Source organism: Medicago truncatula, chromosome 8, assembly GCF_003473485.1.
Source record: "Medicago truncatula cultivar Jemalong A17 chromosome 8, MtrunA17r5.0-ANR, whole genome shotgun sequence".
Lineage (NCBI taxonomy): Eukaryota > Viridiplantae > Streptophyta > Magnoliopsida > Fabales > Fabaceae > Medicago > Medicago truncatula.
In genome coordinates, this window is record NC_053049.1 from 49,688,941 (window position 1) to 49,706,544 (window position 17,604).

Here is a 17,604-nt window from a genome sequence, read left to right on the forward strand (position 1 = left end):
ATTAGAAGAAAAAAAACTAGCTCAAAATTCTCCAAAAAAACTCATATTGTTTGTTACTAATCAAAATATAAATAATTTTAAAATTCAATAGTGAAAATGACAACTCAAAAACAATTATGTCTCAAAAAAAAAAAAAAACTTAAAAAATTAGCTTAAATAACGATAATAGGGTCATTCGATAGAAGTAGCAAAGATGCGAATAAGATGTTTGAAACGCGAAGTAGTTTCAATCCTCCTAATCAATTGGCGGCAAAGGCACCGGCAGATTCGAAGCTTCAGTCCTCATCCTCATCCTCATCGTGTTTCTGATTCTGATGCAGCAGCAACACAGCTTGCCCGTTACCATATCTCACGTAATGAAATCCAACTCGCCCGTCACGTGTTCGACCAAATTCCAAAGCCAAGTGTTGTTTTGTGGAACATGATGATCCGAACTTATGCTTGGTCTGGCCCTTTTCAACAATCCATTTATTTGTACCTTCACATGTTACAGCTAGGCGTCACACCCACCAACTTCACCTTCCCTTTTCTTCTCAAAGCCTGCTCCTCTCTACAAGCATTACAACTTGGAAGACTTATACATACCCATGCCCACATACTTGGTCTCTCAATGGACCTCTACGTTTCCACCGCCCTGCTCCACATGTATGCTAAGTGTGGCCATTTGTATCAAGCACAAACACTATTTAATTCTATCTCCCACCAAGATAGGGATATTGTCGCATGGAATGCCATGATCGCTGCCTTTTCATTCCATGCACTTCACGCTCAAACAATCCACTCTGTTGCCCAAATGCAGCAAGCAGGTGTTACTCCTAATTCTTCAACTCTTGTATCTATTCTACCCACAATTGGACAAGCTAATGCACTGCACCAAGGGAAGGCTATTCATGCATACTATATCAGGAACTTCTTTTTTGACAACGTCGTTCTTCAAACTGCACTTTTGGACATGTATGCTAAGTGCCATCTCTTATTTTATGCCAGAAAAATCTTCAATACTGTCAATAAAAAAAATGATGTATGCTGGAGCGCTATGATTGGAGGTTATGTCCTTCACGATTCCATTTCAGATGCATTGGCCCTTTATGATGACATGTTATGTATATACGGTTTGAATCCCACACCAGCCACTCTTGCAACCATGCTTCGAGCTTGTGCGCAGCTCACTGATCTGAAAAGGGGGAAAAAATTGCATTGTCACATGATTAAGTCGGGGATGGACCTAGATACAACAGTAGGAAACTCACTGATATCAATGTATGCCAAGTGTGGCATTATGGACAATGCAGTGGGGTTTCTTGATGAAATGATTGCAAAAGACACAGTTTCTTATAGTGCTATTATTTCAGGATGTGTGCAAAATGGCTATGCAGAAAAAGCTTTACTTATTTTTCGCCAGATGCAGTCATCCGGAATTGCACCCTATTTGGAAACCATGATAGCCTTACTTCCAGCTTGTTCACATTTGGCCGCTTTACAACATGGGACATGCTGCCATGGGTACACAGTTGTTCGTGGCTTCACTAATGACACCTCCATTTGCAACGCCATTATTGACATGTACTCAAAGTGTGGAAAGATTACTATCAGTAGGGAGATTTTTGATAGGATGCAGAACAGGGACATTATTTCGTGGAATACAATGATAATTGGTTATGGCATTCATGGCCTATGTGTAGAAGCACTTTCACTATTCCAAGAATTACAGGCGTTAGGCTTGAAACCTGATGATGTGACCCTTATTGCTGTTTTATCTGCATGTAGTCATTCAGGACTTGTCACGGAAGGGAAATATTGGTTCAGTTCCATGAGTCAAAATTTCAACATCAAACCAAGGATGGCACATTATATATGCATGGTTGACCTTCTGGCCCGAGCAGGAAATTTGGATGAAGCATACACCTTCATTCAAAGGATGCCCTTTGTGCCTAATGTTCGTATATGGGGCGCATTGCTTGCTGCATGTAGGACCCACAAAAATATTGAAATGGGTGAACAAGTGTCAAAGAAGATCCAGCTGCTGGGACCTGAAGGTACTGGAAATTTTGTTCTTATGTCAAACATATACAGTTCTGTAGGAAGATGGGATGATGCAGCATATATTAGAAGCATACAAAGGCATCACGGTTACAAGAAAAGCCCAGGATGCAGTTGGGTTGAGATCTCTGGGGTAATCCATGTATTTATCGGGGGCCATCAATCTCATCCACAATCAGCATCCATAAATAAAAAGTTACAGGAACTGCTGGTGCAGATGAAAAAATTGGGATATCGCGCAGATTCTAGTTTTGTTCTTCATGATGTTGAAGAAGAGGAGAAGGAGCAGATTCTCCTTTATCATAGTGAAAAAGTAGCCATTGCATTTGGAATTCTAAATACTAGTCCCAGCAGCCGCATTCTAGTTACGAAAAATTTGCGGATTTGTGTGGACTGTCACTCTGCAATAAAATTCATTACTCTCTTAACAGAAAGGGAGATAACAGTAAGAGATGCAAGTCGGTTTCATCATTTTAAGGACGGAATCTGCAATTGTCAGGATTTCTGGTAAGAAAAAGGCAAAGGCGGATTTGTGGCTCCGGTTATAATCACCCACTGGCAAGTATCCAGTCTCTTGAACCACTTTCACTTAATCAGGTAATGTCCTTTTGCCCTTTTATTACTTTGATTTATATTTATTTTCTATTAAATTGATCCAGACAACTGGAAAAAATATTATGCTTATATCTCAATCGAAGTATGGAAGGTCTGGGTGATTAGGGAAATATGTTGCTTAGGCACCCATGGGCAAAATAAGTTTTTCATATTTAGGAGAAAAGCATATTTCTTAAATTCAAGGGAGGAAGAGAGCGCATTTGTTTCTGCACCAAGACAGCATTTATTTGCTTATAACTTGAGCGTGAACCCGTGGGATGCTCGTATATATGTTGGGTATAATATCTTTTTATAATATTTAAATTTTAAAGATACAAAAATTAAAAGAGAAACAATTAACTATTTTTGCTACAATTGAGAGAAGAAAAAAAAAACTAAGATAAAAAATTTCATAGATTAATTGAGAATGTTAATTTTAAGTTTTTGTCGATAGATGAACTTGAATTACAAGCAATACAAAAACTAAAGTTAAGAGTAAAAAAATGTTCAATCTTAACTTATATGGATTTGAATAGTTTTCTAAAGGCCTTTGTAGCCTCTTATTTGGACATCAAAGCAAGATGCGGAACCAACTACAGTAGAAAAGTGTATTGTTTGCAATATATTAAGCAATTCATTCAAGGCATCAAAGAATAAATGTTATTATCATAGCTGAAATTCCCATAAGTTTGCTTGAAGATTTAAACGGTTTTATAGTAGGCGATGTAATGTGATACGATATGAAAAGACAATGGGAGAATGACAACACAAACTTTTCTTTTGGTTGGGAGAATGAATTTTTGATTTGTGTGGTAGAGGGGCTAGGATAATGACTTTGAAAATTAAGTGATTTTATAAGCTGTGATATGAAAAGAAAATGGAAGAATGACAAAACAAATTTTTTATTGGGAGAATAAATTGTTAAATTGTGTGGTAGAGAGGTTAAGAAAATTACAAATTTATCCTTATTTATTTTGGTGGGAAAATTGACTTGAGCAGTAAGGCTACAATCCACCCTGAGCTTTGTCAATAGGCGGGAAATAAGTAGGGTAGAATCGCCAAGACTTAAAGTGATTTTAGTAAGTCATCGATTTCGAGGGGGGGGGGGGGTTGGGCAGCTGAACTGGTTTGTTGAGCTAAGGTTGAATGAGTCAAAGGACTGAGGTTCGAACCTGAGAGGAGAAAATGCTAATATACTAACAACTAATTAATAACATTTGCCAATAAAAAAAATAAATCATTGATTTCTGTGGCAGAGAGGTTAGGAGAATTATAGATTTATCTATATGCGTTCCGACAGAAAAATTGATTTGAAGACTTGTGATTTTATATATATTAAGATAAGATATGCTTAATCTGTGAACTGTTTGGAGAGTTTATATTCACAACTTCCCAAGCCTTGGTTTTTACATATTGATGTCTTAACTGTATCTCTACGAAGTGAGGATTATACAATTCTCAGTTTTAATTTGATCTCAGTTATTTCTCTCATCATGGTGAACTTAACATGTTGGTAGGCACAACATTATAGAGATAAGTCCTTGTTTTTGTTTTTTCCTAATGCAATCTGTGTTTTGTCTGTTTAAATGTTCATTGAAATGCTGACCATGGCGATCCACATGCTAAGGAATTTGGAATCGAAACTAGTGAGAAAGAAGCTTGCTCAAGTTGGAGCTCACATCCTTCCTGCACCCCTTTTTTCTTTTGAAGGATCCTTCCTGCAAAAGAACCCGATTTTCGCTATAATTATTTTTAATTGTTTTAATATGTTTCTATGTGCTTGTGTGTGATTATTATCATTTCGTGCATTTTCATGGGTTTTCGTGTTAGAAGGATAATTTGGTCATTTGGGTAATTTAGTAAATTCATGGTGAGGATTATTTTTATTGTTTTAGTGAGGACCATTATTTTACTAAGTTACTAGTGTGGTAATTAGTTGTGAGTCGGTAAGTGATCGTTGTTAGTATTTTACCGTTAAGTGAGTAGAAACATTTTAGAATTTGTGAATGAGTGGGTTAAGCCCACTAATGCATTATGGTTAAGCCCATTTGAGTAGAGCCTATATAAGTTCTAAACTTTAGAGAAAATAGGTCTTCATTTCATTTCACAAGAATTTTGAGAGAGGTAGAGAGAGAGAAAGTTCAAGAGAAGAGAAAAGGGTTAGAAGGGAGAAAAGCTTGAAGACCCAAGAGGTGATAAAGATTCTAGGAGAAAAATTGAAGCTTTGGCTATGATTATTGCTAATTAAGGTAAGGGGGTTAGAATTCAATCATAATCAATTAGTTGTAATTTTTCATTAATTGCATGCTTAAGTGATTATTTGAATAAGTGATTATTTTGCTCTTAGTTGTTGAAATTCATGCTCTTGTTATGATGATATGTTTGAGTACATGAAATTAGTGATAATTGAATTGTTGTTGGTGAAATTGCATGTTCATAGTATGTGAAAATGATATATTGTGAATTGTGCTCTAATTGTTGAATTGTGCTATGTTGTTGTTGAATTGTGATGAGAATCATGTTTAATTGATGTTGTTGTTGTTAAGGGATATTGTTGTTGATGATTCATAGCTTGGGTGGTCATAAATCATGAGTTTGTGATGTGAATTAAGTTGTTGTTGTTGGTTTTGTGAAAATGGGTTGATTTGGTGAATCATGTTTGAATGACATTTGTTTTCATGTTTGATGTGTTATTGAGAGCCCTTTTCAGTGCTAGGACCTGTAAACAATCCTTGGAAACATATTTGGGCGTTGGGAGATTAAAATTTGGGTTTTGGGGTGAAAATGGTTTAAACCCGTGAAAAATTCTGCAGAACAGACGTTCGCTTAAGCGAGCCGGAAGCGAGATGTAAGCGAACAGCTACTGTAAGTAGTTCGCTTAAGCGAAGAATCCTTCGCTTAAGCGAAATGCTCTCTGACAACATTTCTTATTTCGCGTTCTTGTGTCTTTTTCACACATTTATGTTTTGAATTGGCCTTTGGTGTAAACATGAAAGTTTTAGATAATTGTGTTAGCTTTCCAATTGTTTTGGTTTGACTTGAAAATAATTTTTAGATTTGGATGAAAATACTCCAAATGAGTCTTAGTAAAACTTTATGAAAATTCAACATAATTATTCCTAAGTTAAACCAAACCTTATGGTTTGTTTCCAAACTTCAAAATTTGAGTATTAGGATTTTAATTAAGAGGTTTAAGAGTATTTAACCTATGTTGTAATGGATCTAACTTGGTTTTTCTTTGAAAATGAATTGGTTTTGCATTATGAGTAAAACGATACGAACTTTGCAAAACTTTGAGATTTAAGTGAGTTGGCCTATGAAACGTTGATGTATACACTACTGCATTCATATGTGATTTGTGTATATACTTAGTTGAGGTTTCCCAATGTGTTTGCTTTGTTTTGTTGAATAACTTGGAAAATGGTAAAGTGATACGAACATGTCGTAACTTGTGATTTTGATGATTTTGTCGTGGTCGGCCGGTGAAACGCACATGTATATTCAACTACACTCATATGTGATCTAAGTGTATACATAGTCGAGGCCCTAGAGTTTATTTACTTGGTTTTGGTTCATTTGTCTCAATTGTTCTAAGTTGTGTAAGTAGAGACGGACTTTGTCGAAAATGGTTCTTTAAAGCCAATTACCTTATAAATCTTTTGTGGATATCATTATATGATTATATGAAGATATGTGAACGATTGTTAGGTGTTGAATATGATGTTTATCATAAAGTGTTGTATTTTCTCCTTTACTTGGATTGTGAGAAGTTGTATGGAGTTGTTGAACTATATGATATAGTTGATGTTGATTAATGCATATATGTTGTTTGATTGTGATATTGTTTGTGAATACATATATTTTAATTGATTGTGATATTGTCGGTGAATGCATATTTGTTAAGTGAAGGTGATGTGTTGGTGAATGCATATATGCTAAATGAAAGATGATAGTCTGGTGATGACTCTTAATTGAATTATGACTTGATTGATTGCGTGGACGTAAATACTTGATAATGCAATTGTTGTTGAGGTGATCAATATAATTGGAGGTTATCCTTTATATTGTTGTGAATATTATGAGATGATTTTGCATTGTCGAGTCTTTGCTTGTATGTCCATGCATCATAGTCATATTGAGTCTTGATGATGTAAATGAGGGGTACTCTTTTAATTCGGTGATAATGTAAGACGGGTGTAAAATCTTACATATGATGTTTTTGTTGCATCATGGGTGACGACCTTGAGGTGATTTGTTACCACATGCATGTATGTGTCGGGAATAGGCGCATAACATAATTGACATGAGTCTTAATTGTTTACATGTGAATGATGATTGTTCGATGATAAGTGTGTTTGATGAATACATACTTCTGACATTTGAATTTGATTCATTGATGAATCGTGCCATAATTGAATATATGACTTGATGAATTTGTGCATTGGTGAAATTGTTGAATGGTGTGATTTATGTGGATTGTGTATATGTACATTGGTGGATTTTGTCGATGCTTGTAAATAAATGATCTATGCACTAATTGAACATCTTGCTTACTTGTGCTTATACACTTGATGAATCTACTTGATGATAAATGTTTTGGTAATAGTGATGAGGTGAGAATTATATATGTGTATATACATATATGTTTTGGTGATTCCTTTGATAATGATAATTACTTGCTTATAACTTTGAAATGTATTGTTGAGTTAAGTATGCTAAATGAAGAATAATGTGAGTAATCCTTTCTTGATTGTTGTTGATGAATGATGAGCTTATGTCGATGACTTGATTAGTGATTGAATATGTTGCTATGCTATGTTAGTAATTTGATAGCTTGAAATGTATATGATGGGGGATAATAATCATGTGATGCTAGTATTTTAGGAGGGATGGTTATGTATATGTGCTATGCATGAATCCTTGAATGCTTATGTTTGTTTATTTTATTGATTATGATTAATGCGAAGCTTACCCCCAGTGGATCTGTGATGGACCGCCTACCTGTCTGTATGGATGGGTAGACGAAGTGCAGGATTAATTTGCTTTTGGTGAGTTGCTTGGTGATCGCTTGGATAGCGGGAGCTATCTCTGTTATCGTTTCTTGGAGTCTTAGATTTAGGCTCTGATCTAGGATGTCTGTGTTTATGATTATTCTAAATTGTTTACTGTGGATTTATTTATGTTGTGGAGGTTTGCCAATTTGTCGGGATTTGGAGAATTTATATGATGATGTATTTTGATCTCTTGGCATGTATACTCTTGAGGTGTATGATTTATATCCGATGCGACTGTTGATAATTTTAATATACGCATGTTGATTTGGTTTTTGAATTGATGATGTAGCGTCTATTTCTTGAATATTTATATTAGGTTTGTAAAGTTGGTTTAATGTCTTAATCATGTCAAACTTAATTTTCGTGTGGGAATGTGGAATATGTGGACTTTGGGTTTTCTCATACGAACTTAGGCTAATCTTTGAACTAATACTTGATAGTTCATAAGTGGCCTATGCTCATACTTATATGATTGATTAAGATTGAATGGTAGGTTTCCAAACTTGAACAAGTTACTTTGCATTGAAAATTATCAATGTTGGACGTTTGCCACTTGATACGGACTTTGTCGAAAATGATTCTTTAAAGCCGTTTAACATATATGGTGCAAGCCCACAACATAAACAGCTCAACAATCCTCATAATTCCTACCTCTTTCCTACCCTATATGGTGCAAACCATAACCCTTTGAAGGTACCTAAACACAAGGTTGTGTTATTCAACAGTCTAATCATATGTTCCTCTATTCCTAGTCTATCCATAACATTAACATCAGGGTACCTGCAGGGAGAGATAGTTCTAGAGATTAGAGATTTATACCTATTCTTTTGCTCGGGATCCTTGAATTTGATCCCATAATTTTGGACTGTTGATTGTTTTCTGCTTGCACCGCTTCCGGAGTCTTCAATTTCCTTGCTGTTCCTCTTTGATGCCATTGACCTTAATTTAACTTTGTGTGGGTTTGGGTGGAGGTTAGGTTTGGACAAGGTTTTGTGTGGGAAGGGTTGGTTTAGTGATGGTGTTTGGGTTTAAGTGAGGTTTATGAGTTGAATGATGGAGATTGGTGAAGATTTTTTTTGGTTTTCGGGTTAGGGTTTAATGGTGTAGAATTTGGTGTTTGGATGGATGAAAGTTGGTTTTGATTGGTGGTTAATGTTTGGAATGATGAATGGAGATAGATATGAAGGTTTAAAGGTTGATGTTATGGAGGTTTAGCGAGAGAAGTTGAAGGATGAGGGAAGTTTGTGGTTGAGAATGAAGGAAGAAGAAGAAAGTAAAAAAAAAAATTGGTAAAAGAGGGTCTAGGACCATGGCACGGCTGTGGCACCACAGGCACGTGTTGTGCCAACTTTTTGAAAGATGTTGGTTTTTGGCTAGGTTACAGGCACGGGCCGTGCCAAGCTTCTGGATACGCAAGGCTCAATTTTCTTCATTTTTTTCGCATCATATTTGGACAAATACTTACAAAACAAATTAAAACAACACAAAACAAACAAAATAAAAGCAATTAAACTCGTGGGTTGCCTCCCACGAAGCGCTCTTTTAGAGTCATTAGCTTGACGATTAGAAGGTTTCTCTACCCAATAAGTAATCTTTCCCAAAGGGAAAATGGTATCAAACTAACACTATCCCCTAGATCACACATGTCTTTCTTAATGGTTTCACTCTCAATCACACAAGGGGTGGAAAAACTCTCAATCACTATGAGGTTAGGCTTAGCAAGCCTTTGTGGGAAATGAATTTTGAGTTTATAAGGTGGTGAAACAATTGGCTTATCACTCTCTCCTATGACTTTCTCACCTTGTTGCTTTTCAATCTCTATCTCACCCTCAATTATCTTGGATTTCACAACGGGGTCCTCTAATTTCTTACCATCCCTAAGTGTAATAGCATTTATACGACCTTTGGGGTTGATTTCAGTTTGACTCGGAAAGACTCCGAGGGTTTTAGAGGAAGTAGCTACTTGAGATATTTGACTCTCTAGCATTTTAGTGTGAGTATCAATGTCCACTTTTGATGTTAGCTTGACAAGAGAGTCATTCAAAAATCCAGTTTGATTTTTAAGTTCTTGAAATTGCTTGGATTGATCCATAACAATGGAGTCCACAAAACTGACTGATATTCAGAAGGTTATGTTCAAGACCATCTACCAGCCACACATTGTTAATAGAGATAGAGGAGTTACCAATAGTTCCTGTACCAATAATCTTGCCAGGTTGGCTGCCTCCAAACTTCACATTTCCTCCTTCTTTCATTGTAAGAGTGAGGAACATAGACTTCTCTCCTGTCATATGCCTTGAGCAACCGCTGTCTAGGTACCATGATTTTTGCTTTACTTTTGCTCTTAGACATATCTGCAATGTTGACATTTTCATATTTAGGTACCCATTATTTTATGGGTCCTTTGAGGTTAGTACTAGAAGTTTTACTCTTCACTTCTTGTACCTTGTGCTGAGAGTTTGATTGCTTCTGGTTACTCAGTGCCTTAGGTTTAATACCTCTTGGTTCTGATTCCTAAGTAGCAACAACTTTTTTCTTCCTCTGAAACTTAGACTTTAAGATATCAGCTTCTGGCTTCAACAAACTCTGAGAAACAGGTTCTGATCTCTTCAAAATCTTAATCCTTGAAGTCTTAGAATTAAAATTTATCATTGCCTCTGGCTTAGAGTTCTTTAACTTTGAAGTAATCTTAGCCTCAGAGCTAGTAGCTTCAGGTTCTGACTGAACAACATTTTCACTCTTAACACCTTCAGGTACAAAGAAGGTTTTCAACCCTTCCTTGATGCATTCACAACAGGCTTTGAGACTGATTTCATTTGGTTTCCCTTTTGAAAATCCAATCCCTTTACCATTGTTTCTATAAATGCTATAAATCATAGAAGCAAATTTGCTTCTGTCAATACGAGAAATAATATACTCCTTAAGAGCAATTTCTTCTTTACTTAAAGACTTACCATTACACTAATGCTTTGGGGGAGGTTTATGGCTTTGTCAAATTCTCTAATGTGCGTGACGTTGGTAAGCTTCTGAAAGCGGTTAATTATGTTTGGTTTGGTAACTTGAGAGTTCAAGCGAAGTTTGCGAGGTTTGATAAGGCAGCATCGAAGGAGGCAGAGAAGGTGAGTGGGCCGGATGTTCGGGTTAATGGTGATAGGAGTACGGAGGTGAGGAATGGGAAGAAGGGTGTAAGCGTGGGAGACAAAAACATTAAGATAGTTGTTAGGGAGACAAAGATGGCAGTTGAGGGAGGTAAAAAGGACGAGAGGGTGTTGGAGGAGTCTGATGTGTTGAAGGGAGCTGGTGATGGAGGAATAAAATTGAGGTTGGGTGCGGTAAAGGGGGGAATAAGCCGGTTCCGGTGGTGAAGGAAGTTGGACCGTGCGTGTGGGGGAAGTTAAGATCCGGTTGCCTGTGGAGAAGGCAAAAGAGATAGAGATTGCAGGAGGTAAGGAGCACGTAGGTAAAAATGTCGTGAAAAGTCCGGTTAATTTAGGGCAGCAACCTTCAATCCAAAAGTTGGTGCGTAAATATCGGTCGACTGAGGAAGATCTTTAATGGGCAAGGAAAGGCTCTACAACGTTAGTGGTTCGTGGTCAGTCAATTATGGATATCCAAGATAGAATTGAGGATGCAGGCTTTTCAGACATTGACATTACTCCGTTGGGAGCTGATAGAGTATTCATTCGTAGTCTGGCTGATGTTGTATCTTTTCTTAATGAAGCTAGTGAATTCTTTGCTCATTTTTTCACTGATCTGGCTTCGTGGGTTAAGAAAGTGATGCCGTTTCAGAGGGGAGCTTGGCTAAGGTTGTATGGTATTCTGTTGCATGCGTGGAATGAGAATTTTTTCAAACTGTGTGTTCTAGACTTTGGTAGATACTTACGTGCTGATAGTGGCTCCGTGCATAGAGATAGATTTGATTATGCTCGGGTTTTGATTGCAACTTCTTCTTTGGAGATTGTTCAACGACATGAATCTATTTTGATAGACGGGGTGATGGTGGAGGTGAAGATATTATAGGAGTGGGGTTTTAACATTGGAGACAATGCTTGTTTGTATGAAGAAAGGGAGGGGTCTCAATCTGTTCAGTCGAACCAGGAGGAATTGGTGGAGGGTGTAGATCATGGCACTGATGCAAATTTTTTTGTTGATCATTTTGTGGATAAAATGCAATATGAAGAGGAAAGAATGGAATCTAAAGAACAATTTTTTAATGTGGGTGAGACGAAAAGTGCTTCAGGTAATGTGGTGCTTTCTATTCTGGTCGAGAATCCTATTGATTCTGAAAACGTCGGGATGGGAATACAGGTGGATGCCTTGTTGGGCCGGTCTAAGAGTCCATCGGTGAGTGTGAACATGGACAATCAGGTTCTAGAGTGTGCTGACCGAGGATATCAACCGGTTCCACTGGTTCACAATTCTCCTTCTCTACAAAAATCCGTTCCTAAAAAGAGGGGTCGTGCAAGCTCCTGTCCGCCACGGCCAGCAAGGTCTATAGTGTCTGGCCCTTGGAGTTTGGAGTGGTTGACTGATCAGCATCATAGTGAGGCGGGGGTTGTATCTTCAGCACGTAAAGTGGGTAAAAAGTTGGCTCAATCGAGAAAGCAGATGGGCCAATCAGATATTCCTAATCAAAATCGCAAGTAAATGGGGTCCTTCGTCATTCAGTTCACAACTTGAAAAAAGTGGCAAGGCTTTCATTTAGTGACAGGGAGACAGTCTTACAGATACTAAAGAAAAAATCACGCAAGCTAAAAGGGTCGGATCGTTTGAAAAAGGCGGTTTGGTTGATATCTAAAGATTTATCTGAAAAGGCATCGTCTTCTGATTTAGTGAACAAAGAGCGGAATCATTGGGTGGTATTGCATGGGAATGAGAAGGTGGTGGAGGATGATGTCAAAGGTATATGTGCTGCTATAGGTGTTGAGTTGTCTGATAAAAATATGTTTGGTGTGCTTGCAAGAAAGGGGAAAGGGAAGAAGAAGAGGGCTTTCGAGGGTGAGGACGGCGGTAGTGGGACGAGGGAGGGTGTAGGTGGTGAGTGGGGTGAGGGTGTGGAAGATGAAGTTGGTGTCTTGGGATATTAGGGGTTTGGGTGGTTTAGAGAAGAAAAGGGAGGTACGGTCTCTGCTGAAGGATAAGGGTCCGTTTATTATGTGCTTGCAAGAAACTAAGTTACAAGTGTGTGATGATGGTGTCTGTTCGGCGATGTGGGATTTGAAATCGATGGCTTATTTTCATCGTCCTTCCCAAGAGGCGTCAGGTGGGTTGTTGACCGCGTGGGATTTAACAGAGGTGGAGGTGTGGTCTACTGCTTCCTTTGAGCATGTTTTGGTTATTCATGGCCGATTTTTGAAATCTGATGAAGAGTTCCATCTGTTAAATGTTTATGCTCCTTGTGACAATCGAGCTAGGCGGGTGTTATGGGAATCCTTATCCTTGCGTCTTGGTCCTTTGCGTGGTACTCATGTTTGTGTATGTGGTGACTTTAATGCGGTTCGCAATAGAGAAGAAAGAAGAATTGTGTCAGATCATGGAGGTTTTTCAGACGGTGATCATTTTAATCAATTTATTGTGAATAATTTCTTGTGTGATCTGCCGTTGTGCGGTAAAAATTTTACGTGGTTCAAAGGCGATGGTAGGTCGATGAGTCGTCTTGATAGATTTCTTCTTTCTGAGGAGTGGTGTTTGAAGTGGCCGAACTGTCGTTAGGTTGCTCAATTGAGAGGTCTTTCTGATCATTGTACCTTATTTTTATCAGTTGATGAAGAAAATTGGGGACCAGAACCTTCTTGATATTTGAAATGTTGGTCAGATACTAGTGGTTATGCGGAGTTTGTCACTACCAAGTGGAAGTCCTTTCAGATTGACGGATGTGTTGGAACAAAATGCGTTTAGCAATAATAACCCTTAAGAGTTTTGAAGATAACAAAGTATTGTCAATTGGATACGCTAATATTTGTTCAAGTGTACAGGTCTATAGACAATATTTGACATCTTAAATTGATCCTGAAAGAACAAATAAAGAGCAAGAATATCAACAAAAAGAGAAGCTAAAAGCATCTGAAGAAATCTGCCTCTGAAGTTAAAGAAGCTCCTGAAGTTAAAATGCTCCTGAAGATACAGTGCACCTGATGACGTCATCAGAAGTAAGTTCATCAGAAGCAAGTCTATCAGAAGCTATTTCCTCAGAAGCTGTATATCACTAGAAAGCGATAGTTCATCAGTAGATGCAACCTAAAGTTTCAAATAGCTGTTTAATGGATTCAAACTCGTCTAAAGAAAGCGAAAGACTGAAGTATAATAGCAACGGCTAATTTGAAAGGATTTGAAGGCATTGGATGATTATCCTTCAAAGAGCGTTGACAAAGTACTTCTGTACGAAGTGTACGACCACTACCTTCACTACTCTGTTTATGTCTACGCTATAAGACAAGAAAAACAGCTCTGCCTGCAGAAATGTTCCCTCAGAATAGGAATGGATTTGAATGTGATCCTTCATAGGACAACAACCAAATCAGGCAAAAGATCATTGGTGATTGATCAAGTTTTCAGAACGACTCTATTGACGTGCTTAAAGATCTCAACGACTCTTTCACACCTCTATATAAAGGAGTGAAGACTTAAAGATAAAGTAGAGAACAAACAAGAGAGCAACTCACAACAATTTAAAGCGCCCAAACTCTGCTAAATTTGTTTCACATAAAAGCACTTAGAATTTCTGTGTTCATTTGATATATCTTAGAAATTCTTAAGTCTAGAGAGTCTTTCAATTGCATTGTATTGTGAACACCACTGATTGTATATCAAGTGTTCAAACTCAAACAATTTTCTGTGTAATTTTGTTTGAATAGAAGTCTCTTGCTTTAGTGCTTGAGCATAGGAAGTCTCTTGCTTGTGTGCTTGAGCAAAGGAAGTCTTTTGCCTGTGTGCTTGAGCAATTTGAAGTCTCATACTAGGTGTAGTATTGAGCAGTTGTAATCAGTTGTGATTAAACTTAGTGAAACTCTCCTTGGAAGTGTAAGGGGGACAGGACTGACTTCCGGTTTGTGGAAGGAACCTGTATAATTACCTGTGTCTTTCTTTCTTCTCTCTTACTCTGTTTTACTCCGCTGTGCATCCAATTCTGAACTGCACATCAGAAGCAAGTCAACTGCCTCAGAAGTGTCATCATATCAGAAGCATTTTTCAACAGCTTTTGAAGTGACCTCAGAAGAAGATTTTATCTTGGGAAAAAGAAAACACCCCTTCTTGCATTTTTCTCACCTTCAATTGGTATCTAGAGCCTTGGTCTGTTGTAAAAACACTTAACCGTGTAACAGTTCAAGATCTGAGAAAAACATGACCGAAACCTCTCCTTCAGGAAACAAGACTATTTCATATGATTATGGCACAACTAATAAGAAATCAGATTCTGGAAAAGCTCCAAAGTTCAATGGAGATCCTGAAGAGTTTTCTTGGTGGAAAACCAACATGTACAACTACATCATGGGATTAAATGATGAGCTGTGGGATATTCTTGAAGATGGAGTTGATGATCTGGACCTGGATGAGGAAGGAGCTGCTATTGACAGAAAGATACACACTCCTGCTCAAAAGAAGTTATACAAAAAGCATCACAAGATCAGAGGGATCATTGTTGCTTCTATACCTCGCACTGAATATATGAAAATGAGTGAAAAAATCCACTGCTAAGGCAATGTTTGCTTCACTCTGTGCAAACTACGAAGGTAGCAAGAAGATTAAAGAAGCAAAGACACTTATGCTAGTTCATCAGTATGAGCTGTTCAAGATGAAGGATGATGAGAGTATAGAAGAAATGTACTCAAGATTTCAAACTTTAGTATCTGGACTGCAAATACTGAAGAAGAGTTATGTTGCTTCTGATCATGCGAGCAAGATATTGAGAAGCTTGCCTTCTAGATGGAGACCTAAGGTTACTGCCATTGAAGAAGCTAAGGATCTAAACACATTGAGTGTTGAAGATTTTGTCAGTTCCCTCAAGGTTCATGAAATGAGCCTGAATGAGCATGAGTCCTCAAAGAAGAATAAATCTATTGCTCTACCATCTAAAGGAAAGCCATCTAAAGCATACAAGGCTAGTGAATTGATGAGTCATTTATTGCTTATTTTTATATGCTTTTTAGTTTAGTTTTAATTAGATTTTATTTTATTTTATATTAGTATTATTTCCTTTTTACAATAGTTTACTACAAATTGCATTTTATTTTATTTCAGGAATGAAAATTAGATGGATTGAGTCTTGGAGCAAAAGAAAGGGACTTGGAGCTGATTGAATGCGAAAATACGAAGATTGAGAGACAAAAATATGTCTCCCCAAAGTCAAAAGCTTGGCACGGCCCGTGCTAGCATTGGCACGGCTGTGCCACCCTCCAGAGTTACTTTTGCTGCTTTTGCTTAGATTTTAAGCTACTCTATTTTTAGCCCGAATGTAATTGCTTAGATTTTAAGTCGAATGTATGCTATAAATAGAGTAGCCATCCATCATATATATTCATCTTTACTTGGAATTCAATAAGTGACAATTGCTTTTCTAATTAAAGTTCTTTTCTTTTCCTTTATTTTCTTGTCATTTACCTTTATGCTTTCTCTCTTCTCCCCCATGTCTACGATGAACATGAGTGAGTAGACTTCTCCTTGTATTGGGATTGTTGGATAAGTCTAAATGACATAATCCTAATCAAGCCAAGCTCTTAGCCTTAATCTTATGTAACCCTAATTTCTTATCTAAATTCACCGCTTTAACATGGATCAACCATTATCAAACTGTGGAAACGAAAGTGGAGGGTTTGATAATTGTTTATCCATTATTCCAAATATCAATTCATAAAACGAAAGTGGAGCTTTGATATTCGAACAAGTGAATTTAGACAAGGATTGCAAAGGCAACGAAATAGTCTTTGCAATCTTTGAGACATATAGTTTCGATCTTCAAGGGAACTAATAATAATCAAGTCAGCGAAATAAGCTTGGTTGTTAGAGGAAACAGAATCTAATAGTAATCAAGTCAGCGAAATAGGCTTGGTTGCTAGAGGAACATAAGAGAAACTGTCTTGAGAAATTAGGTCTAACATAACATTATAAGCTTTTAGTTTGGTTTGTGAAGGACTTGTTATTTAGATGAAACCAACGATCCCAAGGCTCCTTTTATTATTATTATCTTTCAAACGCTTGAAAACCCCAACTTGCAATTCTTTTCTCCTCTAATCATTACCAAAGGTTAATTGAATTAAACTACTCCTTGTCGGAACGATACTCTTTTCATACTACTTCGGTAAGACTGTGCACTTGCGGTTTTAACTCATCAAGTTTTTGGCGCCGCTGCCGGGGAGTAAACTAATTTAATTAACTCTTTCTTTGTGATTAGAACTCCTTCTCCTTCCACTTTTCTTCTACTTCCTTCTTTTTATTACCAATTAACTTCTTGGGTTCTCGATTTCTTATGCGAGGAAGTAAAAGTCTCGGAGAATTTATTTCTGAGATCGAAAGATATTTGCATAAGAAAAAGAGAGAGGCACAAAATAATACTGCTATGACTGAACGCACTCTCAAAGAGTATGCTACTCCTTCAACGGAAGAGCCACAAGCTATTATCGTGTACCCAACGGTTGAGGGTAACAACTTCGAGATCAAGTATGCACTACTCAATTTGGTGCAGCAAAATCAATTTTCTGGATCACCCACTGAGGATCCAAACCTCCATATTTCTTCCTTCCTTAGACTCAGTGGCACTATAAAAGAGAACCAAGAAGCCGTAAGACTTCATCTCTTTCCCTTTTCCTTAAGGGATAGAGCTAGCGCTTGGTTCCATTCCCTAGAAGTCGGTTCCATCACTTCATGGGATCAAATGAGGCGAGCATTCCTTGCCTGATTCTTTCCCCCTTCTAAAACCGCC

At 37.5% G+C, this 17,604-nt stretch overlaps 1 protein-coding gene across 3 annotated transcripts; it reads left to right on the top strand.

The window, feature by feature from the left end:
• The first annotated feature begins 143 nt into the window (after positions 1 to 143).
• On the top strand, positions 144 to 15,990 carry LOC11406042 (pentatricopeptide repeat-containing protein At3g16610). 3 transcript variants are annotated; one of them, XM_024772744.2, is made up of 2 exons: positions 144 to 2,637; positions 15,927 to 15,990. In XM_024772744.2, exon 1 carries the CDS (start codon positions 194 to 196, stop codon positions 2,549 to 2,551), a length of 2,358 nt encoding a protein of 785 aa, XP_024628512.1. In that variant the 5' UTR covers positions 144 to 193; the 3' UTR covers positions 2,552 to 2,637; positions 15,927 to 15,990. The 3 variants fall into 3 exon arrangements, 2 of the variants coding, with proteins under 2 accessions (XP_024628512.1, XP_003631155.1); XM_003631107.3 differs by lacking the exon at positions 15,927 to 15,990 and adding an exon at positions 7,656 to 7,888; XR_003007895.2 differs by lacking the exons at positions 144 to 2,637; positions 15,927 to 15,990 and adding exons at positions 4,544 to 4,883; positions 7,656 to 7,888.
• The last annotated feature ends 1,614 nt before the right edge of the window (positions 15,991 to 17,604 follow it).